The sequence below is a fragment of the Natrix helvetica genome (genome assembly GCF_964273705.1).
Source record: "Natrix helvetica genome assembly, chromosome: 4".
NCBI classification, from domain to species: Eukaryota; Metazoa; Chordata; class Lepidosauria; order Squamata; family Natricidae; genus Natrix; species Natrix helvetica.
Window position 1 is genome coordinate 144,880,768 of NC_138550.1, and position 26,857 is coordinate 144,907,624.

A 26,857-nucleotide genomic window follows, 5' to 3' on the forward strand; every position below is an offset into this window, starting at 1 on the left:
ATCTTGAGTGAGAACACCTGGTTTATATGCAGAGGACCCTAAGATTATTATTTCAATCTCCAAGTAGATTTGGGGGGCAAAAACAAACCATGCCTGAAGCTCTGCAGAATACCAGCTGGTCAATGTTAACAGTTTCTGTCTAGGTAGACCGTAATCCAACTCAACAGAAGTGAGTCCATCGCTTCAGTGTTTAAAGCTATCAGACAATAAATACTGGATAATGGCAGAATTTAAAGCTTTCAACCTCCTGAACCTAGGAGCTTTCAAGTTAGAGGGAACCTTTTTTTAATTTTACTATCAGGTTATGTACACCTATTACTATCTCATACTAATATTATCATGACTTCTCAACACTGTTAAACGATCATCAACAGCCATCTGATCTAACTAAATAAAATACCTAACTTTAAATAAAAGTACCCTAACATTCTTATCAGAGATATATAGTAGACTTTAAACCTTCCACCTTACAACTGTGTTATTCCTAAAATACCATACTTTGGGACCATCACCATAACAAATTCTGACAACCTTACCCTAAAAATTAACAACCTGCAATAAAGAGAGTGATTAAAGAACTGCCGAAGTATATGATATTTGAAAATTTAGAGTCAAGTAGTTTTCTTCCAAATTTGTAAGTCAGGTTATGTTAGTCTTACTTTAACTACTGTGTGTTTTTGAGCATTTGTAATTTGTCCATAAAGATCTTTACTGATATAATACAAACCTCAAAAGAGAAAGAGTTTTTTTGTCCCTGCAAATATTTTACAAGGGAGCGATTCACCAATATTTTACTAAGGGCACACCCTTATCTTTGTTCATCACCTATAAATCACTGTCAACTTTGGCATGTAAAGAAACCCCACTTAATCCTTTGTACTATCTACCTTTGCAATCTATCTGAAGAACCATTAATAAAGCTCCAATGTTACTCTTACACAAATAACACTGCTATGATGTAAGAAACTTCTGCATGTTAGTATCTTGGCTTTTTTCTCTTTGATTTATTATCCTCAGAATTTGTCTCAGTTAATAAAAAATATAAGCATTTATTTGAAACTGACCATTGTCTTACCTGAAGAGTCCTTTTCAGGGCGCTGCAACGGAGAGTCCAAAGAAGGGTTAAACACAGCCAATCTGCCCAGAACTGAATTGAAACTTTAAGCCACGCCTCTGGTGCCGACTCTCCTCAGATTTATTCAATGAAGACGTGGAACAGTTGCGCGCTGAAACTTCAACTGGAAGTCTAATATGGAACAAGTCAAAAATAGTCCAACAACAATAACAGAAACAACAAACAACACTGTCACTTCACAAACACCAGCGGAGAATAGACCCCAGGGCGGGGTGGACTCTCCGTTGCAGCGCCCTGAAAAGGACCCTTCAGGTAAGACAATGGTCATTTTCCAGGGCGCTGCTCTGGAGAGTCCAAAGAAGGGACATGCCCAAGCTAACTGTCACTAGGGCGGGAAGGCTAAGCCATCAGGGTCGCTCCGCTGGTATGGATGCCCTGAAGAACACGCCTCCCAAAGGCCCCTTCCGCCGATGCAAAACTGTCCAGTTTGTAATTTTGGACAAATGGAGACAGAGAAGTCCAGGTGGCCGCCTTGCAGATCTCTTCAATCGGTGCCTGTGTAGACCAGGCAGCTGTGGTGGCGGCGCTTCTAGTCGAATGTGCTGTGATATTGCGAGGCACAGGAACGGACTGTAAAACGTGGGCAAGCGCAATGCAGGCTCGCAGCCATCCGCCGATGGTAGATGAAGAGACCTTCTTGCCTTGAGAAGCTGGTTGAAAGGAGACGAATAGAGATTCGGATTTCCGAAAACTGGCCGTGCGCTTGATGTATCTGCGAATAGTCCTGCGCACATCCAGCATGTGCCAGCGCTTTTCCCTCGGGTGCCGAGGATGCGGACAAAAATCCGGAAGGACCACCTCCTGCGCCCGATGAAACCAGGAATTGACCTTCGGAATGAAGGAAGGGTCCAGCCTCAGGATTACTCTGTCGTTACGAATGAGACACAAGTCCTCTCTGACTGACAAGGCAGCCAGTTCCGATATGCGACGAGCAGACGTGATAGCGACCAGAAAAACCGTCTTGAATGTGAGGTGTCTGAGACTGGCCGTCTTAATGGGCTCAAACGGGGGCCCGATGAGGGACCGCAACACTACATTGAGATCCCAAGATGGGTATCTGTGGACCACTGGGGGTCTCAGGTTGGTTGCTCCCCTGAGGAAACTGCGGATGGTCGGATTCCGGCCAAGAGATGCGTAGCCCTCAACTGAGAGGATGGTTGACAGGGCTGCCGCCTGGCGCCTCAGGGTGTTAGGTGCCAGGCCCTTGTCCAAACCTTCCTGCAGGAAGTCCAGGATGAGAGGAACCGAAGCAAGGGGCGCAGACGTACCATGAGCCGTGCACCAGCTGGCGAAGGATTTCCAAGTGGCGTCGTAGATGCGCGTCGTGGACTGCCGTCGTGACGCTTGGATGGTGCCAATCACCTTGTCTGACAACTTGCCTCTGCTTAGGAGATCCCTCTCAAGTGCCAGACGACCAGCTGCAGCCACTGGGGTTCTGGATGTTGAAGGGCCCCCTGGCTGAGAGAGATGTCCTGTGGAGGAATCCGCCACGGTGGTGTGATCGAAAGACTCACCAAGTCTGCAAACCAGGTTCTCCTGGGCCAGTACGGTGCTACCAGCAGCACCTCCACCTCCTCTGCTAGGATCTTCCTGATGACTCTGGGAAGAAGAGGTAGCGGGGGAAAAGCGTAAAGCAGACCTTTCGGCCACGGGCCGTGCAGCGCGTTAACTCCTTCCGCCCTCGGGTCGTGGAACCTTGTGAAGAACCACGGAAGATGCGCGTTGGCCGCGGTGGCGAACAGGTCCACCAGCGGAAGGCCGAACCTCTGGGACAGTTGCTGGAACAGCAGCAGATGTAGACGCCACTCCGAGTGGTCGACTGTGGATCTGCTCAGCCAGTCCGCCTGGGTGTTGCTCGTGCCCGAGATGTGCTCCGCCTGAAGAGAAAGAAGATACCTCTCCGCCCATCGACCCAAGAGCTCCGCCTCCTTCATCAGGGATCTGGAGCGCGTTCCCCCCTGTCGATTGATGTGCGCCTTGGTGGCGACATTGTCTGTCATGATGCGCACGTGGTGGCCCTGAACGGTGCTCTGGAAGCGCTTCAGCGCAAGCCTGACTGCCCTCAGCTCCAGCCAGTTGATGCTGTGAGCGGCTTCGGAAGGGGACCACCTGCCCTGTGCGAGCTGGTTGTGGCAGTGGGCCCCCCAACCGAACAGGCTGGCATCCGTTGTGATGGTGAGCCTGACTGGCTCCTTGAATGGCGACCCCTTTAACAGGGCCGGAGACAACCACCACTTTAGAGAGCGACGTACCTCTGCTGGAACTGGAATCAGTCTTGTTGAGCTGCTTTCGTTTGTTCTTTGATATGGAAGCAGGAGCCACTGAAGGGGACGGGAGTGAAGTCTCGCCCAAGGCACGATTGACAGGCACGAGATCATCTTGCCGAGGAGCTGTGAGAGCTGAACCACCTTGACTAGACGTGACTGCTGCACCTGAACGACCATCTCCCGAAGGCTGGCCACCCTTTCCGGAGACAGGGATACCGTGCACGAGGTGGTGTCGATGACGGCCCCTAGATGCTTCAGTCTGGTCGTGGGAACGAGATGACTTTTTTCCAGGTTGATGGTGAACCCGTGGTCCCGGAGCGCCTGCATGGTGTGTTCTAGGTCGCTGACAGCTTGTTGATGCGATGATGACAGAATGAGAACATCGTCTAGGTAACAGTGGAGTCTGACCGGACGTGACCGTAGAAAAGCCGCCACGGCTGCGAGAACCTTTGTGAATGTCCTGGGCGCCGATGACAGGCCGAATGGCATTGCCCGGTACTGGTAATGGAGGCCCGCGTAAGAGAACCTCAGGAACTTGTGGTGGGCTTTGCGGATAGGGATGTGGAGGTAGGCCTCTTTGAGGTCTATGGACGTTAGTATATCGCCTGGCCTGATGCACCCCAAGATGGACTGGAGGGACTGCATCTTGAACCTGCGATATGTCACGTGGTGATTGAACCTCTTTAGATCTAATATCCCCCTCCACCCTCCTGAGTTTTTGGGGACCAGAAACAGGATGGAGTAAAACCCTCTTCCTTCCTGGCCTGCTGGGACAGGTTCTATGGCCCTGATCTCCTTGAGGTGCCTTATCTCCTGTTCCATGAGGGATCTTTTGACTAACCCTGAGGGAACTGGACACCGGATGAAGTGGCGGGGAGGGGGGGACCAGAATTCTAAAGTGAGACCCATGCGGACCGTTTGAAGAACCCACTGGTCCGACGTGGTCTGCTCCCATTTGGCGTGGAACAACTGCAACCGCCCTCCTATGGAAGCTGACCTGTGATGGTCATTTATACCTCCTAAAGGGTCGGGAGCCGGAGCCCCCCCGAAATGGCCGTTTGGAGAAGGGCTGCTGGCGACCTCTGTCTCGAAAGGACTGACGGTCCTGAGACCGCTCACCCTGCTGGGGATACGCCCGATGATAGGGGGCGGAGCTGGTGGAGGGCTCATTGTTCCGAAAGGCCTGCCTCCTGTAAGAGCCAGGACCTTTACGATCAGGCTTTTTGGTGACTGATGGCATCACTTTCTTTTTGTCCTTGTTTTCCACAAGGACTGGATCAAGGACCTCACCAAACAGCTTGTCCCCTTTAAAGGGGGCAGTAACAAGCTTCCATTTGGAGCGCATATCCACATTCCAGTGCCTAAGCCACAGGAGGCGTCTGGAAGTAACATTAGACGCTAGGGCACGCGAGGCAAACTTAGCAGCATTCAGAGTGGCATCAGCAGTGTACTCTGTGGCTGCCATGATTTTATTGATATCCTGCCTGACTTTAACGTCCTTGGCAGGTATCTTCCTCAACAACTGCCTCAGCCACAGGAGAGCCGCCCTGGAGAAAAATGAGGCTGAAGCGGAGGACTTAATGGCCCATGCAGCTGCCTGATGGGTCTTGTGACAAGCAGTTTCGGTTCTCTTGTCCTCAGCCTTGAGCCCCTCCAACAGGTCAGGAGGGAGCACAGAAGAGGAGGTAAGAGCCGCTACAGGGGGATCGATAGGAGGGAGCTTGAGCAGCTCCTCCAGGCTGGCATCCACCGTATATAGCTTCTTGTCATGGCTGCTGGGGGTAGCCATGGTAGCTGGCTGCGCCCACTGTCTTTGAACTAAATTGAGGAACATCTTGGGTACAGGAACTATTTCCTGGACCGAAATGGATTCCTCAAAGAGATCCCCAGATAGATCATCAGGGTCTACAACCACCTGAGCTGGGGGGGTGGACCCCATGTGAGTTGAGATCTTAGCCTTATCTAAAATGGTTTTGAAATTATCCAAATTAAATAAGCCTGAAAAGGCCGGCTTTTTGGCGGGGCTTGCCTCATCCCCAGAGAATTCAGCTTCCTGCCTAGGAAGAAAATCCTCTTCTTCCTCCCAGTCTGACTCATCGGAGGCCACTGAAGAATGCAGGGATGGAGGTGGAAGGCTAGGAGTCATCTCTCTGGAATCCTCCTGGGGTTGCAAATGGTGGGTCTTGCGAGTGCGCTTGCCACCTTTTCGCATGCCTGCCTCAATGCCCTGGGAAATGGCCCTGTTAATTATTTCCTGCATTTCAGTGGATAGGTTAGGCCCTTGGTCCTCAATGGGGCGAACCCTTTGAGTGGGCCCGGGGATCGGCTGTTGAGGGGCTAAGGGCCCCATTGGAGCTGGTCCCTCCTCCATATCAGAGGGACAGGCAAAGAGATCAGCCTGATCAGCCATGGAATGGCCTGGAGAAGTTGCCATGGCCAAGGAATCCCCTTCCTCTTCACTATCAGAAATGGGGCCTCCCTGGGCTGGAGGAATTTCCCTGGAGGGCTCCCCAGGAGACACCGAAAGGGAAGATTGGGCCTGCTGTTGGGCTTTGGAAGACTGTTTTTCTAAGGCCTTCTGTCGCCTTAATGCATCTTTGTCTAGGCCTGAGCCCTGCTTGGGGCCATGCCTGGAGTAAGGCTTATTCCCTCTAATGGCCTCCCTGGCAGCTTTCCCGGCCTGTCTTACAGGGGCTCTGGAAGAGACACCCTCAGAAGTCTCAGGGGCCTGATCTGCCATGGTAACAATCACTGGTTGGGGCAGTAGGGGGATGGGAAAACCACCACTCACCACCTCCAGAAAGCCCACCGCAGCACGATGCTCCTGAGGAGACAGAGAAACTGCAAGGCCTGAAGTAGCTTGGAATTTCTTAGGCGCGATCAGAATTCGCTCCCAGCACCTGCAGGAGAGTAAAGGAGGCGACCCAGCAGGCCACGATCCCACGCCGCTATCACTTGCTTGGATTGGGGCCCAGGTCGCCGGTCACACCGGGCAAGTCTGACTCCACGCGGCTCCTGCAAAGAGCCAGGCACCAGGCAGCTGTGGCAAAAAACTTTTAAAAGTAAAGCCGGAAGATTGCGCAATCCAAAATGGCGGCCGGAACTCACCGGAGCTTTTCGCGCCAAATTTAAAGAGGGAAGAAGCCAAAATGGCTGCCCTGGAAGCCCACGCAGCAATTTGACTTGCTAGAAGCACAAATTGCAACGGAGGGCTTCCAGCGGGAATCGGCCCCCAGTAGGGGTGCCCCAACAGCGCTGGCGTCGGCACTCCGACCCACGCGCTTCCCCCAACAGCTGCCTGCGGCTTCTAGGAGCCAGAGCAAAGCCCCGGACTCCAGGAGAGCCGAAAGGGTGAGAAAAACCCAATTAAAAAGGGAAAAAAACAAACTTAAATTTAAACTCACCAGCCTGCTCTAAAAATCCTTAAATATGCTGTTTTAAAAATTATTCTTCCTCTGGAGAGTCCAAGGAATCAATCTTAGAACTGGAGAAAATCTTAAAGCGTCCACTGGGCTAGCTGAATTGAAAAAATCTGAGGAGAGTCGGCACCAGAGGCGTGGCTTAAAGTTTCAATTCAGTTCTGGGCAGATTGGCTGTGTTTAACCCTTCTTTGGACTCTCCAGAGCAGCGCCCTGGAAAAAATCATATTTACCAAAAATACAGTAAAATTTTCAAGGTTTTCAATTGATATAAACACATTGAACATAAATAACATTAAATTGAGAGCAATTGTATATGGAGCATACTAAATGGGACAGTTGTACCCATTTAAAAATGGTTTTATAAAAAGTGTGAGCACAATATCTTTTACCCATTAAATCAGGCAATTATTTTTCAAGCTATATGTGACACGTAAAAAGCTGCAGATGCTTTAAGGAATCATTAAAATTAATCTGACTCTTAAAACAGCCACTTTGTTTTCAGGTACAGATTGTGATCAGAAAAAACGATGTAAATAGAAGAGGCAAATACTGTGCTCACATGAAGCCCTAAAAATTCTTCCAAATCATTGCCAAGCATGCATACACCTATCTTCTGATTAAGTCAGTTCATCTCACGTTACATAATCTCACCTTACATAATAGTATATTTCATTAGAAAACAGCTTTTTATTTATGCACACACATTTCTTCTACTGCTTATTTCATTTCAATAATTATCGTCCTCCTGATTTTAAGGAGTCAATGCGATTAAGATGCTGGGCTTGTTGGCTGGAAAGCCAGTAGTCCAGGTTTGAGAAGCAAAGTGCCCCAGCTCTTTCCAACTTAGCAGTTTGAAAGCACACAAATGTACCACTTTGGTAGGAAAGTAACAGCATTCTGTGATGTCATGCTGGCCAAATAACAATGGAAATGTATTCAGACATCGCTGGCTCTTTGGCCTTAAAACAGAGGTGAGCACCGCAATGACTAGTGGAGTAAAATCTGCAGGGATCTTCGCTTTTTTTTAAACCTGATTTTAAGAATGATCAGTAAAAAGTTGCACATTTTAAGATGGATACAAATAGAACCAATTACCTAAGAATCTAACAGTCTCCCTTAACTGGTTTTTCAAACAGCTACTGCATCTGGCACAAATATTTTAATTCTGTACTCTTGCACTGAACAGAGAATTGGTCTCAAAGACCTAAATTGCCCCTTTGAATTCCATAATTCTTTATCATATGCATAGCATTTGCCAGAATTAAACATTTACAACTTTTCATAAAACCAAGAAATCTTGCAACAGTTGTGTTTTCACACTGTTACCTTCATCAATTCATTTTATCCATTCATTTACAACCAGCAAGCAGGAAAATAGAAAAGCAAATAAAGCATCTAAATTTTTATCACCTTATTTTAAAAAATCAAGTGGCCTTCAGGCTCTGCTTGCGGTTTTAACACATCACTATCTATTTTTTTTTAAATGGCAGAATTTATATTATAAATTGATCCATACCTGTCACATTGTTGCATTATGGAAATTTCTTTAATTATTTCCTGTAGATCTGATTCAACAGGGACTTGTTTAATTGCTACGACTTGTCCCGATTCCTTATGAATAGCTTTAAAAACACTGCCATAAGACCTGAAAGGGAAATATTAATTTATGCTATTAGTACCATGCCCACTCAAGCCACTGATTGCAAACGTTTCTGCAATAAAAATGTTTATTGCTTTTACACAACATTAACTCCAGAGTTATGTAGTACAAGAGGAAGAATAAATGAGCTTGCATCACAATTCAATGTGGCATGTCATTACTTAACCATTGTATGTTGTTACATAATTGTACATATACTTTATTTCTTAATTACTTTCATTTTGCATTAGCTGCCTGTTTATTTTTCCTGTCAGTGCCTGTTCAGCAAAACAATGGAAAACAATGTCTTTCCTCTTTAAGTTACTAATGGCAGGAAGAAACCAGCACTCTATAAAGCTTAGATATTACCTTTTCAGAATTGCAAAGAGGATGAGTTCGGATATCCCAATGCATTCCCAGCAATCATATTAAAATTACTGTTTTCTAAAAAAATTGATAGTGCCTCCCTTTTAAGCAGGGGCACTGACGTTTTAGACAGAAATGCACTGGACATTTGGAGAACAAACCCACTGTTAGCATGCATGTACACAATTCATCCTGCAAAAGGTCTATCTTTTTAGTCCTTGACTGATAATTTCCATTGCTAAGCAAGGCAATTATTAAGTGAGCTTTGCCCCATTTTATCACCCTTTTTGCCACAGCTGTTAAGCAAATCACTGCAGCAGTTAAGTGAATGATTTAGTTCAGGGGTGTCAAACTCGCAGCGTCACAGCAGTGTCATGTGACACATTGGGATTCTTTTCCCCTTCACTAAACCAGGCGGGGGCAGGGCCAACACATGGGCATCCGGCTCACGGCCCACGAGTTTGACACCCCTGATTTAGTTGTCTTTCTACTCTTGCATCTGGCTTCCCGCCCCCCCCCCTTGACTTGTCAGAAGCCAGCTGAGGTGGTTACAAATGGTGATCACATGATCCTGGGAAAGGGTAACCATCATAAATACATGCCAATTGCCAAGCAGCCAAATTTTGATCACATCACCATGGGGATGCTGCCCTGATCATAAGTGGGGAAAACTACTGTAAGTCACTTTTTTCAGCACCGTTGTAAATGTAAACAATTCCTAAATGAATGGTTGTAAGTTGAAGACTACCTGCATGTGATTGCAAAGAGTTGACACTGACGTGATGGCACATAAGCAATCACACAATTAATATGCAAAATCAAGAGGATTAGAAGAGTGCACACATTTTTTCTTAACTTTTAGCTTTCATTTAGGCTTTTTATATACTTTCCACCAATATATGCATTTTGTAACTATCTGGCCAGCATGCCATTCCTTTAGGGTAATACATTAAACACAGAAAAGGAATAAATAATTTTTAACTTAAAACAATAAGGGCAAAAAAAGAGGACGATGTATGGCTAAATCTAGTTTGAATCAATACAATTTCCTATACCAGTCTTCTGTCTTTCTAATCTTGCAACTCCTCTCATTTTGACCATATATTACTTCATTTCTTTTATTCTTTAAACTTCCCACCTCTTCTCTTTTGGAGGACCTCATCAATTTCTTCCAACCATGATGTTTGGCCTTTCCCTTTCTCTTCTCTATATATTTAGTCTGTAATGTGATTTTTCACTATATGAACAACACTGCAGCACTCGAAGTCATATGACTACAATTTACAACCTTCTCTGCTGACTTCTGACAAGCATAGTCAAGAGAGGAGCCGGCAAGAAGTTCAAGTTGCAGTCATGTAAAGATCCTTGCTTAATGATGGCAATTGAGACTATCAGAACTGCCAACAAATACTCGCAATCACATGATGTTTTGACTTACAACCACATCGCTTAATGATGAAAATTTCCGGTTCCAATTATCATAGTTAAGCAAGAGCCACCTGTACACAATCTCACTAGGCTAGCTGGATGTAGGCACCAGTCCAAATATGGAAGATTGTTCAACTCACAATCAAGCTCACTACCTTCCACTATGTTTGCATGTTACATATATTAAATTTCCATAGCCATCCATACATCTCTACTTATATAAAATTGTACATACCCTTCACCAAGCTTCTCCAAGACATCAAATACTTCTTCAGGCTGTTTAGTCAAACTGTCTTCACTGAGCTTTTTAAGCTTGCTAATAAAAATATAAAAACATTTGAAATAGTCTACAATTAGTAATTTGCAATTTACTTTTATCTGTAATTACTAGATATATTCTTCTATTTTGTTAAGAATAAATAGAAAGCTGCAGTTTCAATGTGTACCACATATCTTCTAAAAAAAGACTAAGGTAACTTCTAATATTGTATTTATCTATAAGTAATTATTCTCAAAACATAAATTAAGATTTTAATATGTTAATGTCAAAATTACAATTCTTAAACAGAAGGGCATCCCATTCGGAAGTAATCAGTTTCCCACTTGAAAGCAGGTTTAATGGACAACTAAGCACACAAAGAGGGAAAGATAGAATCAAGCAAATCATAGCTTGGGGAGGAGAAAATCTGTACAAAGAGAAACCAAATCAACAGTTGTGCAACTGACTGCCACTTTATTCAGGTTTTTTTTGAAAGCCATCAAACCTGGCTATTCCAGACAGCCTCAGGAAAGGGATGAGGGGTACATGTCTGTTATAGATTGGAAAGTTGTTGCTTGTCCCATAACACATTATTGCTTTTGCTTTTTTGTTTTCTCATTGATATTATTTATCAACATCTATCATAATGCAAGATGCTCAGAATCCCAAGTGGATTAGAGCACAATATAAACTAAACTGAAATTAAATGGTGTCCTTTTCCATATATATGCTACAAATTCTAGCACAGAAATTAGTCCAATATAATACATCATCATTCATAACAATTAAAATTTGTATTTATTTGTCATTTGTTAGAAATTGTACATCTCTAAGAGCTCTCTGTAAGCTCTCTGTAAGACTTTGAAAAGCTGTTTGATCTTACATAAACAAGACAAAATAAATCCCATTCAATCTTCCTTTGGATTATGGATTTCCTGTCTGACCGCTCTCAGAGGGTCAGATTAGATAATCACTTCTTTTCAGTGCTTATTCTTAACACAAGTACACCACAGGGTTGTGTGTTGAGTCCCTTACTCTATACCAGTGATGGCGAACCTATGGCACGCGTGCCACAGGTGGCACGCAGAGCCATTTGTCAGGGCAGCGAGGCACTGCCCTGTCAGCTGGCCAGCGCGCATGCGTGCGCTGGCCAGCTGAGTTCACCCTTTTTTAAAGCCATTTTTCGCCCTCCCCAGGCTCCAGAGGCTTTATAGGAGCCTGGGGAGGGCGAAAACAGCCTCCCCTGCCCCCCCCCGAAGCCCTCTGGAGGCGTCAGGGAAGCCTCTGGACAGTCCCTGAAGCCTTCGGAGCGCTCAAAACGATCCTCCGAGCAAACCGGAAGTCACTTCCGGTTTGCTCGGAGGGTCGTTTTGAGCACTCCGAAGGCTTCAGGGACCGTCCGGGGGCTTCCCTGAAGCCTTCGGAATACTTAAAACGACCCTCCAAGCAAACTCCGGTTTGCTCGGAGGGTCGTTTTGAGCGCTCCGAAGGCTTCAGAGACCGTCCGGAGGCTTCGCTGACGGCTCTGGAGGGCATCCGGGGGGGTGGGGGAGGCTGTTTTTGCCCTCCCCAGGCTCCTATAAAGCCTCTGGAGCCTGGGGAGGACGAAAAAAGCATGTAAAATGGGAGGGGGAGTGCCTGTAGTGTGCGCATGCGTACTGGGGGTTGCGCATTGCATTATGGGTGCAGCACGCCCGCAAACGACCCCCCTGCGCTCCCCCCACTTATGGCACGCGAGCCAAAAAAGGTTCGCCATCGCTGCTCTATACTCTTTATGTGCACGACTGCATTCCCACTCACGCCAGTAATACTATTATTAAATTTGCAGATGATACAACAGTGGTGGGGATGAGTCTGCCTATCGAGATGAGGTGGACCGGTTGCTTTCGTGGTGTGGAGACAATAACTTGGTCCTTAACACAAATAAGACCAATGAGCTTATAGTGGACTATAGAAGGAATAGATCAGACATCCAGCCCTTGCTTATCAATGGAGACCAAGTAAAGCAAGTGGCCAGTTTTAGGTTCTGGGTATTATCATAAAAGAGGAACTGACCTGGGTGTTCACATTGCAGCACTGGTCAAAAGAGCCCAACAAAGATTATACTACTTGAGACTTCTCAGGAAACAACAACTGAATGAAAAACTGATGACCTTTTACGGCTGCACCATAGAGAATATTTTAACTTACTGCACCTGTGTATGGTTTGCCAATTACACAGTTGCAGATAGGACAGCACTCCAGAAGGTTAACATCATTGACCAAAGGATCATTGGTTGCCCTCTCCCCTTTTTGGAAGAGCTTTATAGCTCCTGCTGCCTTAAGAAAGTGAAAAACATTCTTAAACATCCCATCTCATCCTGGGCACCCTTTTTTTGAACTAAGTGCAATGACAATAAAGTAAACTAACTAACCAAGGCAGTATATTGAAATGGGGAGAGAGGAAGCAGTCCTTGAAGTTACTGATAAGAATATTTGCCACAAAACATAAAAGGGATAAATTATGACCAACGTGATAAACTTCAAGAATTATACAAAGTAGCATTTGTGATTGTTTGTTATAAAATCCACGAACTAGAAGAAATACTGTGCCTCTGAATCACCACTTAAAATACACTATTCTAATATCTCTCCAATTTAACTTTGCATTTAGTTTGCAAGAAGTCCAATAGATGAATTCTATCTGAAATTCCAGATCTGTTAAAATTTTCTGTAGTGCAGATGCTATAGTAATTGACCAGATAGGGGAAAAGGAAATTCAAATTATCATATGTTCTATTTGTTTTGTTTTGTTTTGTTTTGTGTGCATACGTACATGCATGCACAGACAACTCTTTGAAGTTTTCTTGATAGCATTTTCAGAAATGGCTTACCGTAGCCGTCTTCCTAGAACTGAATGAAAGCAACTGACTCAGTCACCCAGCCTATAAAGCAGTAATTGTTTTGAGTTCCTTGCTCCATAAGCAAAAACCTTTGCAAAAATCATACTTACTAAGAATACATCCTACATTTTTGAATAGGCATACATAGCTGTCCTTTATTGTAATGTCTGAAACCATCTATATTGCAAATTAAAAAAACAATTTACTTTTCTACTCCTCCTGTGCAGATACCCAAGACACATTACATAATGGGGGGGAGAGAAGGAGGACAATATATATGTGGACATTTTCAGGGAATTTTCAAGTATTTTTTTTTCTTAGCATAGAAAAATTATTGAACAATATTATTCACATTTTTGAAGTTAGAAATGTAAATTAAAAAAATTCCAGTTATTGTTGCAAGCTCCATAGTTTGAAATAATACTTATTAAGATTTTAGAGATGTATGAGTTGGACAGATGTTATTTAAATTTATCAACATGATCTGGATTTATCTTACTATTATGACATATAAGACGGAAGTCTGACTTGTTACTTCTCTGGAATAATCACTATACATTAAAGATGAGGAATCAATCAGGAACCAACTTCTTTGGATGCCTGTGACATGGATCAATCAGATATCAGTTGATAAGTCCTAACCAAGAGCTCATCAGCCCAGATCAGCTGCTGTGAACTGCCCAGAGGTACATCACAAGCAGCTCCTTCCGCCCCTGAAAATGTCACACAGTTGCTGGCAGAATATCAAGACAAAATAAAACTATACCACAGCCATTCATCCCAAAAGTTCATCACTACTTAATTATATTTCCAACATTTCAAAGACTGCTGGTTCCTAATCAATGCTTATATTTTATAAGCCTTTATACTTTTTTCCAATTTGTAACCAAGATAATGTTCAAATTTACTCCGATAAAACAGCTTTAAAAAAAGAAACTACAAATACCTCCGCATGTGAACTTCCCTTTTTTTCTTGAGAATATTTATATGAAGTCAGATACCATACATGGTTATAAGGATTCATGTTAATAGTAAACTTTATGTGCTACTTTGGTTTAGGTTTAACAATGCTATTCCTATTTTTAGTGTAGTGTATGTGTGCACAAGGGTGTGATTGAATGTACTAAAACAGCATATAATTTTAGGGTCAAAAATTCTCATATTTTGCTCGTTAGCTCATCTTTTCTCTAATTAAATAGCAACAAATACTTGATATAGTCACCTATATCATAAAACAAACACTAGGTATCCTACAACTTCCATTCAGAAGCATACCAGTACAGTTGAAAGGAAAAGATAACCTAAAGAAAGAACCCACAGAGATTCTACCAAATTACTGAAAGCTACCACAGTAGGAAATAAATAGTTGTATTATAGCATTATGTTGAACACAAATAAAATGGTCTTAGTTTCTTTCTAGCAGGTCCTTGGTATTGAAGTTCATTCACCCACCTGCATAGAATTTCTGGCCAACTAAGCTGCAGCTCAATTACAAGGCTCAATTGAAGGTAGAAGCCCTTAATTCTTACCAGGAACAGCAAAAGCATCCAGGTAAAGAAAGAAGAGAAAGAAAAAGATGATGGCTATCCAGAGTAGTGAATTTTGCCCCATAATGTTTTCAAGCAGTTTTAAGTGAAATAGGTGGTACTGTAAAAGACAGGCTGCATCAGAAAGATTCCAAAGAAAAGTTCCAATAACTATAGTCAGGGCTCAAATAATTTACAAACGGAAAAATAAACAGGATGACAGTTTCTGGAGGTGAGGAAATTGGAATTTAATCTAGATCTAAAATGACAGAAAAAAAACAGCTGCGGGTGCTTAATCATGGCCAGCTTATACTCATTAACCTAAGCAGAACAGAAAAAAAACATTAAGCACACCCACTAACATCAACTTCCCTTTTAGGGTAGTTGCATAACAATATGGAAACTCAATATATAAATAATTTTCTTAAATGCCACCAGTCATTCTATCAAAGAGCCTACCTCCCACTATGATAGAAATAAATAGTTTACCATTTCAAGAGGATTGTTTATATGTTTACAGGCATTATTTGTTATTTATGATTTAAAAAATCTTAATCTTTAATGATTTACCCCCATGTTCTACCTGGATTAGTTTTGAATTCCCCTACTGTACGTGTGCCTCCAATCACTGACTTACTCCTTTCAAGGAGATGACTATATTACGTTGATATTACAATAAAGGTGATTTAAAATACTTTTTTTCTGAAAATATTTTGTAAATGCAATGTTTATGTATAAGTAGAATACTGCTTCCAAAAAAATGTTTCCATTTTCAAAAGTTCAATATTTCAGGACTGAGCAACTTCTCATCCAGAGCCCATGCAAATGTATTGTAACAATTTAATGTGAACAAAAACACAGTTTAAAAATAAGCCACAGTCTTCTGCCATTGCCCATTTCAAGCACATATTTTCAAAACTCATTGTGGTAATACCAACACGCAAAGATTTCCCAAGTTTCCATTTTCATACACTTTCATGAAGACGGTCAAATGCCTCTCTGGGGGTCATTTACCAGAGAAGCATTGGGAACATATTCTCTGCCCCAGGGAGGCATCACCAAGGAGGTCTTAAGTGGGCGGTATGAATATATATTTTCATGAGAGATTAATTTCTTGCCCCATTACTACCCGAACCAGGCTTAGGGCTAGATGGGAGGTCTTTATTACTGCGTGGGATTAAGCACCACACAGTACACACCAAGGACACATTAAACGTATGTTGAAGCTTCCATATAATTCTACTGGCATACAAAGGGCCAAGCTCAAATTACCTTATTTGGGACATATGATGCAAAAACCCACCTCTCAGGAAAGATGTACGGCTGGGAAAGATGAAAGAAAAAAAAGAGGACAACCAGCAACAAAGATGGATGGATTCAGTTACAAGGCAATGAGAGCACATCATTGGGAGACATAAGAGCCACTAGGGATATGGATAGGTTATGGGAAAAGCTACCTATGAGGTTACAAGGTGTCAAAGAGACTTGATGGCACCTAATCAATATAATCATACTGCCATACCAAGAAGTGAATGATTAAGGAATGCTAAGTGAGTAGGTTACAGTATTTTCCTAGGAAAGCAGACAGGTGAGTCTCACAGGCCAGGCAATTGTTTGTAGGCAGGAATTATGCTACCTGTGTATTTAAAAACATGCATGGGAACAAGAAAAGCCCATTTCTCTATGGGTATTGTGCATTGAGGGCTTCTTTACACGTAAAGCATCCGTATTCCAGGAGTGATGCCCTCCAACCTATGGGACTACAACTCCCATCTCCTCTAGGCAGTCCAGAATGCCCTCCAACCTATGATACTACAATTTCCATCTCCTCTAGCCAGCCCAGATTTCTCTCCAATCTACTGGAATACAACTCCCAACTCCTCTAGCCAGCCCAGAATTCCCTCCAACCTACAGGACTACATCTCCCATCTCCTCTAGCCAGCCCAGAATGCCCTCCAACCTACAGGACTACATCTCCCATCTCCTCTAGCCAGCCCAGAATTCCCTCCAACCTACAGGACTACATCTCCCATCTCCTCTAGCCAGCCCAGAATGCCCTCCAACCTATGGGAATACAACTCCCATCTCCTCTAGCCAGCCCAGAATGCCCTCCAACCTACAGGACTACATCTCCCATCTCCTCTAGCCAGCCCAGAATTCCCTCCAACCTACAGGACTACATCTCCCATCTCCTCTAGCCAGCCCAGAATGCCCTCCAACCTATGGGAATACAACTCCCATCTCCTCTAGCCAGCCCAGAATGCCCTCCAATCTATGGGACTACAACTCCCATCTCCTCTAGCCAGCCCAGAATGCCCTCCAACCTACAGGACTACATCTCCCATCTCCTCTAGCCAGCCCGTGGGAGGCATCCCGCTGAGAAAGGCTGCGAGAAAGCCTCTTTCCGGTGCCATCCAGAAATAGGCCCCTCACGCCCGACAAGCGCAGAGGGGTGAAGCCAAGGCGAGGGGGCACCTTAAGCTGGGAGGCCTGCCCGGTGACGGGGAGTCGAAGGCTTCCAGGAGCGGCGAACTGCGGGGTACGCGGCCTACACCGGCCTCTTTCCTTCCGCCCAAAGTAAATCTCGCTGCCGCCGCCTGAGTCTCCCGGGAACGAGGGAGGCCCTGACCGTTACCTTTTAGGCGCTGCCTGCTCCATTCTGCGGCCAGAGGCTTCCCAGACGGTCGGCCCCAACCAAGGCGCGGCGCTCTGCTTGCCAACCCTGAAGGGGCCGGACAAGGACCAATCAGGGAGCCCGAAGAAACGCCCCCCCCCCCTCCTCAAGGAAACTCTGCCCGCAACTTTCTTCCGCTACTGGCCCTTTAAAAAAACCCAAGCACGCCTCCTCTCCCAGGGGGCCGTTGCCGGACTCCAATGCTCAGCTGAGCGCTGGGTGGGCCACTCCAGAAACACCGCCCCCCCAGCCCTCCAATTGGCGGAAAACGCGCGGATCCAAAACGCGCATTGGTCTTTCCAAGTGCCAGCCAGAACTCCGGAGAAGACGGAAAAGAAAGTTGCTTCGGGCCGAGCGAAACTGCGTTGGTGCAGATGCTATAGCGGCCGGCACGGGAGTTTGGCGTGACGTCATGGGCGAGGAACGCGGAGGAGAAAGGTCTTCTTTGCCCCGTCATGCGCCGCGCCGATGAGTGGCTTTTGCAGAAGGATGCATCTTGGGTGGTGTAGTTTTTATTACTCTGCGCAGGTTTAGGGCGTTTAGTTGTCATTATGAGCAATTGAATCCTTTGCAGCGTAGTATTTATTCTGAGTAGGTGGCGTGTTTGCACAACACAGTAACCCTTGGCTTACTGAACCATGCTTCCCTGAATTCATCCAGATATCTAGATTCATTCACACGACCCACTGAACTCAAAATAGCCAACGGCATATAGAATAGAATAGAATAGAATAGAATAGAATTCTTTATTGGCCAAGTGTGAGTGGACACACAAGGAATTTGTATTTGGTGCATATGCTCTCAGTGTTCATGAGAATAAAACATTCATCAAGAATTTAAAAAATACAACACTTAGTGATAGTCAAGGTTACTAATAAGCTATCAAATTGTACTAGGAAACAAATATAAACAATATAAATTGAAAGATACAAGCAACATGGTTATAATCATAAGTGTATTAAGTGTTTTAACCTAGGTCTATGTTTCTCAACCTTAGCAAATTTAATATGTGTGAGTTTCAACTCCCAGAATTTCTCAGCCAGCTTAAAGTTGCCACAGTTGAGAAAAACACTGCCCTGGAGTGTTATTTAAAACCAAGTCAAAATCACAAATCCTTTTGGTTTGATCCTGTGTGTTGAAGAAAACCTGAAAGAACAATGTATTTCAACAATATAAGCTGTCATGTACCAAATCTTTGCAGATTTGCAAATTTTAAGCAAAAACTGCACAGCTAACCTTTTCATCTATTTCCTAGTTTCGGGAGCATTGTTTCTCCCACACACACCCTGTTTTATCCCATATTTGGCTCTTCTCGTCCTCACTCACTCTCACTGAGGTTTGGATAGACACTAGCAAAATATTTACTGTCCCAAAAGGAAGAATTTCCTGTATGTGCAAGTAAATGTTTTCAGAATGTCTGTAGGTACTATAACAAGCAATCTAAAGCATACAGTGGTAGAGAGGAACTGCAAAGGACAGCTCTTACAGCAACAAGTGTTAAGCAGATGTAATGTTGGTAGGACTGTGCACAATCTCTGGTCATTCTTAGGAAGACCACAGAACAAAACTATAGGACAGCCAGTTGTTTTAAGTGTGCAGATATTTCCCTTTAAAAGCAGCTGATGACACAGAAATGAATTACTCTTATGAATCTGCCAAATGGCACATTCTATTCTAATTAGAATTATCAAAATTCTTTGCTTGCATCAGTCAGAATACTTGAGCAACATGGAAGTTTCATAAGAATGGGATAATTAACTGCCTTGACATATGTTGCAAATCTAATTCACCAAAGAGTTGGAGAGCTAAAGTCCTCCTCACTGATTTGATTTCACAGAAGATGGAAGAAGGAACCATGGGATCAGTAGTCCTACGCCCACTTTTTACAACAGGAAGAAATTGGTTGAATAAAGGTAAATGGAATCTTCAGAAAAAGTGCTCATGTTATCCTTGAATTCATCATGTCAAAATGAGGAAAAATAGAGAACAGTCAGGTTTGTATAGTAGATTTTGAAATCCTGGAGGAAAAGTGTGTCTAGAAGGCAGAGGTGATATTCAGCAGGTTCTGTCCAGTTCTGGAGAACCGGTAGCGGAAATTTGAGTAGTTTGGAGAACCTGTAAATACCATCTCTGATTGGCTCTGTCCCCATCTATTCTCTGCCTCCCAAGTCCCAGCTGATCGGGAGGAAATGGGGATTTTATAGTAACCTTCCCCTGGAGTGGGGAGGGAATGGAGACTTTACAGTATCTTTCCCCTGCCACACCCACCAAGCCATGCCACGCCCACCAAGCCACACCCACAGAAACAGTAGTAAAAAAAATGAATCCCACCACTGCTAGAAGTGATGGGAAATCCTATGAAATGAGATAGTGAAGGTGCAAATACAAACAATTCCCACTAGAAAGAAAAATGGGGAATATCTAAATCGATTGTGGTGGATAGATAAAGAGCTTTCTAATATGCTATGGAGAAACATGCTGCCTTCCACTAATATTCTTATCCATAATGCGCACAACTAAAGCCTTTCTGTTGCAGTGGTGTAGTTTGATAATGTGGTGAGGCATGGCTGGCCTGGCTTTCCACATGTTGAAAAGACTAGGGTTGTTTGGTAATCCCTATGGACACCAATCTAGGACTTTGTCCTAGATTTTGACCTTGATCACTTCTGAGTTTCTTATCATGTGCACAGCCCTTTCTGACATTAAAATCTCTCCACACTGTTTGATCTTGTATGGCTTCTTTCAGTTACTTATGCTCAGCTTTGTATGGTATCCAGCCACTGGGGTTTCTGGCGGCCTCATTTCCTTTTACCGCCAGCCACTTAGAGCATAACTGCCTTTTCTAGTGAGTTTGAGCGCCTGACATGACTGAGATAAGTAAGGCAACATTTTGTGATTTTGCCTTAAGCAGCTTGGGAAAGGAGCCTTGTCCAACCTGTCCCTGAGGTGTCACTTCTGCTAACTCAGAATGCTGAGTCATCTGCTTTTTCATTCAGCCACCTTGTAGCAGATTCCCAGGCATTGTTGCCCTGTCATGAAATCAAGCCCTTTATAAATCTAGAGAGGGAGCAGGGCTGGAATGATCAATTTTTCATCAGATTTTCACATGTCAAGGAGATCGGCATTTTTATCCTTAGCAGCAATAGCAAATGGATAACATTCGCTTGGATGCCTGTATCCAGCACAGAATTGTTTATGATTGGAATAGCTTATAAGCACAATAAAATAAGCAACTAAAGTAAGCAAACAGAGCTTTGTTTATTCTGATTACAAAATGTTTCTACAATCCCACGCATTCGTCCGATATTAAGCCATAACTACTTTATTCCATGATGGGGGGAATATCTGGAACCATCTAGCAGGCTAGATAAAATATTCTTGTGGTTGATGTTGCTATCCATTTAATCAGGCCCAGTTTTCTTCCTTTTTTTAATCAAGTCGCTCCATATTTTATGATCTTATAGGGCTTCTTGCAGTTGTTTTATGCTCTGGCTGGTGTTGGCTTTGATAGTGCCTAGCCACCATTTTTTAATATCCTTGTTTCCTTTTATTGCTGACCGTTCCAAGCGTAACTCCTTTTTCCCGTCAGTTTGAGTGCATGATATGACTGAAATAAATAAGGCAGAATTTTGTGGTTTTGCCTTCCAGAAATATGTCTGGTGTTATTATTGTGCTTAGAGCTGGGATTTAAATAATAAATGGGATTTACATTAGTCATCATTAATTTGTCTCCACTTCCTTGATTTCAATAGGCCAATAGCCAACAGACCCATCCCTTGCCTGCCTCTGTTGTTGTCCTTCTCCTTCCCCCTAAAAGCCTTACCTACTGGCAGGAGACATGGAATAACTGGGTTTCTGTAACAAAGAGGAGGGAGCTGCCACAATGACCTGATGTCTTTCAGCTTGACATTCTCCAATGCCTACAATGTAAATTTAAGTATGTCTTCTGATCCTGTTGCCCCACTCCCCCCCCCCCGACCCCATTTGCATCTGTTCTTAAGGCTTGATCTTGTACAGCCACACTCTTCATTTTATTTCTATGAGCTCAAGGTACTCTACGTCAGGCTAAAAGATTGCAAGTTTCACCTGAAAAGCAGAATCGATTACAGGTAGTCCTTGACCTTACGACCAAAATTGAGCCCAGAACATATGTTGCTAAACAAGAAGTTTGTCAAAGTGAGTTTTGTCCCATTCTACGACTTTTCTTGTCACATTTATGAAGCGAATCACTGCAGTCATTAAATTAGTAACACGGTTGTTAAGTGAATCAGCTTCCCCATTGACTTTGCTTGTCAGTTTACTGGTCCAAGTAAAGCTGCCTTTTGAAATTGCCAATGTTTGAGTGGTGTCCAGATGTTTTAAGATTGCTCCCAAAGCACCTTTACTATTGGTGCTATCTTTGCTTTCTTTTACCACAGTTGTTTTATTTGTATTGTAGGTCTTGGTATTTTGCAATTTTATCCAGTTCTTTCTTTTCTATTTCGCTGTCACCAGGAAATGCAGCATCCAGTCTCTGGACTCTTTTGTCCTTCTTAGTAACACTTGTTAAAGTATGGGGTGTTATGTGGCAGGTGCTTGATTTCTAAAGTTCCAGAGGACTTTAATGTCTTCATTTTCTATTATTTTGTCTTTCGTGATCCCATCAGTTCTTGCTTGGAAGCAAATAGTATTTCTTCCACCTAATAGTATTAGATCTTCATATAGATCTTTGTACCATTGTTGCTACTTTGTCATACTATTGTTTACAGTCTGTCTGTACAATCTTCTTGTAGCAGCTAACTGGGTGGTCTACTGTTTCTTCAGCTTCTTTGCGGAGATGGCATTTGCTGTCTGTCACTATCTTCTCAATTCTTGCTTTGTATGCATTTGTTCTTAAGGCTTGATCTTGTACAGCCAGAATTAGTTCCTCTGTCTTTTTCTTAATTTTCCTTTTCATAGCCATTCTCGGGTCTTCTTGTTATCTGTTTTGCCTGGTTTCTTGTTTCTTTTTTACTTTAATGTACTGGCCATGTAATATTTTGCCTTGCCATGTCTCTTTTCTATTCTTCTTTCAGTATTTCTTATAAGCCAGTTTGGTTTCCCAGGTACTCAGTAAGACTTCATGGTGTACTAGCTTTGCTTCAATGTCCATTAGATATTTTTTTCCAATGCCCCCTTTTTCTTCTTCAGCTGTCTGGCGCGCTTGCAACATTCCACACCCACCTATTTGCCTTGGTAAATATTCTGCCAACATCCTTGCCTAGTTGAAGGAGTGATTCATTGTCATTACTTTTCTGGTCTTCCTATCCCAGGGCTTTTAGTTCTGCTTAAGGCCAGTCCACTATTCCAGCTGTGTATCTAATGACTGGAATTGCTCAGTTGTTAATTGCCTTGATGGTATTTATTATTGTTATTATGATTCATTGCACAGTCAGTCAGATGTTTAGACTGGATTTGACATTTTTGACCACCTATTGAATACTTCCCAAGGACCTGGGGTAAGCAGACATTGTTGTTTACGGTTCTTCTTATTATTATTTTGAACATAAGGTTAGTGTCGCTAATTTGCAGTTGCAACACTAAGATATGGAAATGTGACATACTCTGGGCTAAAGGTGAAGAGAATTAGGAAGATAATTAGTAGAGAACTTTACCTCCCTGAGCAGATCTCATGTCCTTGGCTAGGTCTTCTTCTCAAAACAAACCTCTAGGGCTGTACTCCCCTCCAGTAGGTGGATTGCTGATCTTGCTTGTAGATACTGAATAATCACACCAGATGAAATCAAGGGGCACAAAGAAATTGAGAGGAGAGAGAAGCAATGGCAGGGATTTCTGAGCTGGTACTTTCCCTTTGGAACATTATTTCTCTGGAGGTCATATTGCCCTAGCCCTTGCTGGCCCTCCGGAAGGGCTGAAAACATGGTTCTGTCATCTGGCCTGGGGAACCTAGTAATGTGGCCATGGTTCCTGTAAAGTAGCAATAGCACTTAGACCTATATGCCACTTCACAGTGCTTTACAGCCCTCTCAAAGTGGTTTACAGAGTCAGCCTATTGTCCCCAACAATCTGGGTCCTCATTTTACCCACCTCAGAAGGATGGAAGGCTGAGTCAACCTTGAGCTTGGTGAGATTTGAACTGCCAGATTTCAGGCAGCCGGCAGTCAGCAGAAGTAGTCTGCAGTACTACATTCTAACCACTGCACCACCTCGGCTCTTAAGTAGTTGTACAGGTCAGGGGTGAAATCCACCGGTTCGGTAGCAATGTGAGCACTCCTGCATGCTCACTTCTCTCGCCCGTGCCACCTCCGTGCATGCGCAGGACCTTCCGCGCATGCGCAGAGCATACCTGCAACGGTAAGTGAACGGCGAGGGGGGGAATCTACTGTGCCATGCGGTTTAGATTAGCTAGAAAGCAGGAACTCCTGCTTTCTAGCCAATATGAATCACGCAGCACAGCTGATCGTTGGAAAAACCGGTTTGCCAGAACCAGTAGCATTTTTTTTACTACTGGTTTAGGTGGATGGGTAGCCTTTTTACTACCAATTCAGGTAAACCAGTCTGAACCAGTAGCATTTCACCCCTGATACAGGTAGTCCTCAGTTTACAACAGTTCGTTTAATAACCATTCGAAGTTACAACACACTGGAAAAAATTACTTATCACCATTTTTTACACTCAGGACTGCTGCAGCTTCCCCTTGGTCATGTGATCAAAATTCAGATGCTTGGCAACTGATTCGTATTTATGACGGTTGCAGTATCCCAGGGTCACATGATCCCCTTTTGCGACCTTCTGACAAGCAAAGTCAATGGGAAAGTCAGGTTCACTTAACAACCATGTTACTAGCTTAACAACTGCAGTGATTCACTTAACAACTGAGGCAAGAAAAGTCATAAATTGGGGCAAAACTTAATTAACGGCCTCACTTAGCAACATAAATGTTGTACTCAATTTTGGTCACATGTTTAGGACAACCCCTATTCTTATATAATATCCACAAATTGCACTTTACAGCTTTAATGGTTTTAGTGCTTTTAATGTTTTGAATGCCTTTTGTTGTGTTTTTTTACTTATTGTACTGTTCTTTTTTAAACTTTTTTCACCATCCACATATGTGAGATGGGAGGTAATTTACCAAATACATAAATAAATATGCATTATCCAGAAATGAATCACAGATATTGAATGAGACATAAAAAGTTCTAGCAATATGGAAAATGAATGGTTGACTTCAAACGAGCCAATTTTCAAAAGTTGCTAACTGCAGATGAAAACATAGACAGCAGTAGCGACTTAGGTAGGATTTTCTTCAGGGTATTTATTCTTTGAGCATTGCTCTGTGCTTTAAAATTCCATGAGAGTTGTTTGGGACCAGGTGAGTTACCAGTATATACCAGTCTTCTTCCTCCTTTAAACACAAAAGGCATAATTATTTAGGCTGTGAGGAGAAAAATCCAAAATCCACATTAAAGCAATAACATTTTTCAGCTTAGGGTTTCAGATTAATGTGCAAGCATTTGATTTTCTTGAACTTTTCACCAGACAAGATGGTTTAAAGAAAATTAAAGGGGAAGAAAAAGAGAGCATGTAGTCATTTGTTCAAACCATGGCTCTGCTCTAGTAAAGTCTTTGATGTAATATGAGCATCAACTGCAGACAAGCAAATTAATCCTATCATCTGCAGAAGTGGTGTTATGTTTCACCAAAGACTCTTTCAAAAATTGCTGGAATAATGAAAAAAGAAGCCTGCTCGTTTCCCATCCCACCCACCCCCTGGGGAGCAAATGGCATTTTAATTCATTAAAATAATGATGATTGTATCTGCTGGGTCAGTTCAAGCCAGGTTGGTAAGTGATTCAGGCATCAGTATTCAAATCTCTACCAGGGTCATATTGAATGAAAAGGCCGCTGTTCCAAAATACATTTTACATATATAAAAATCCTGGTTTCTGTATTCTGAATAAACATATTTTTTGAAAACAAAAATCTTAGATCAACTTCATAACGTAGCAGTGGCTTAAACATCGTTATATTAGTAATCACTTTTTAAAGACTATTACTGGATTTTGACAGCTATTGCAACAACACTATAAATTAAAGGACAATATATTGACACCAACAAACTATCATTACAAGTTTATTCATTCCCAGATTTAAGCACTGCTGCCAGAATATGCATTTTACCTAGAACTGAAGGTCCTACAGGTAGTCCTTAACTTACAACTAGTCTCTTAATGACCATTCAAAGTTACAAAAGCTATTTACAGCCCAGTTTTGAAGTTTCAACATTAACCTCCTTCCGCTGTGGTCACGTGACTACATTTGGGGAACTTGGCAACTGGGCCACATTTATGGCTGTTTGCAGTGAGCCATAATCATGTGATTACGATTTATGTTTTTGCCAGAAACCGATATTTACTTCCAGTTTCAGGCAAAATCCATCCCACCGTGAACAATAGGTTCACTTAACAACCACTGCATTCACTTAACAACTGCATTTGTTTAATGTCTGCCACAAAAAAAGATCATAAAATCAGATCGAATCACATGGTGACCTATTTTACAACCTTCATGACTTCCAGTCATAATTGCCAAGCTCAATTATGGCCAGCTGTAATTCAAGGACTACTTGAACTTAGAAGAATGGGGCTCACCTGTCACATTGTGAAGTGTAGCCATTTTCATCCAAAGTCCCTCATCATCCAGCCCCATAAAAACACAGAGAACCAAATCCACAACTGCTTAACAACATTACTAGAATTGTAGAAAACCATGACAATTTTAATTACTTTTTCTAAGAATTATTATATTAGTATGGGGAATTGTGTGCATGTATTTCTCTCTGGCAATACTGTCTAGCAATATGTCCTGAAGATGTCCTGCATTTCCTGAATGAAACAGAAAGGTATAAATCAAGGATGTCAAACTCAAGGCCCGTGAGCCAAATACGGCCCCCAGGGTGTTTAGATCTGGCCCGCAGGGCCCTAGAAACAGCGAAGGATTGGCCTGCGGTGCCTCTGCCAGCAAAATTGGGCTCCCGAACTCCATTTTCAGCTGCAACGGCCTTCTGCAACCCTCTGCCAGTGAAAACAGAGCTTGGGAACGTCCCCCCTCTGCTCCGTTTTCACCGGCAGAGGGTTGCAGGAGGCTATCGCAGCTGAAAATGGAACTTGAGAGTCTGTTTTCACCAGCAGAGTACTCAGGCCACCACAGGCATGCACACCCACATCCAACACAAATGATGTCCACGCCCACCCTGGCCCACCAAGGTCAAACACAA

General features: G+C 43.3%; 1 protein-coding gene across 1 annotated transcript in view; it reads right to left on the minus strand.

Moving 5' to 3' along the window:
- Positions 1-17,797, minus strand: part of STK3 (serine/threonine kinase 3) — a 124,162-nt gene extending 106,365 nt beyond the window's left edge. The window contains exons 1-3 of the mRNA XM_081950331.1: positions 17,560-17,797; positions 10,493-10,573; positions 8,341-8,469 (exon numbers count right to left, since the gene is read on the minus strand). Coding sequence (XP_081806457.1) covers positions 8,341-8,469; positions 10,493-10,573; positions 17,560-17,582 — 233 coding nt within the window. The 5' untranslated portion in view covers positions 17,583-17,797. The remainder of the gene's footprint in view (positions 1-8,340; positions 8,470-10,492; positions 10,574-17,559) is intronic.
- Positions 17,798-26,857: the final 9,060 nt, after the last annotated feature.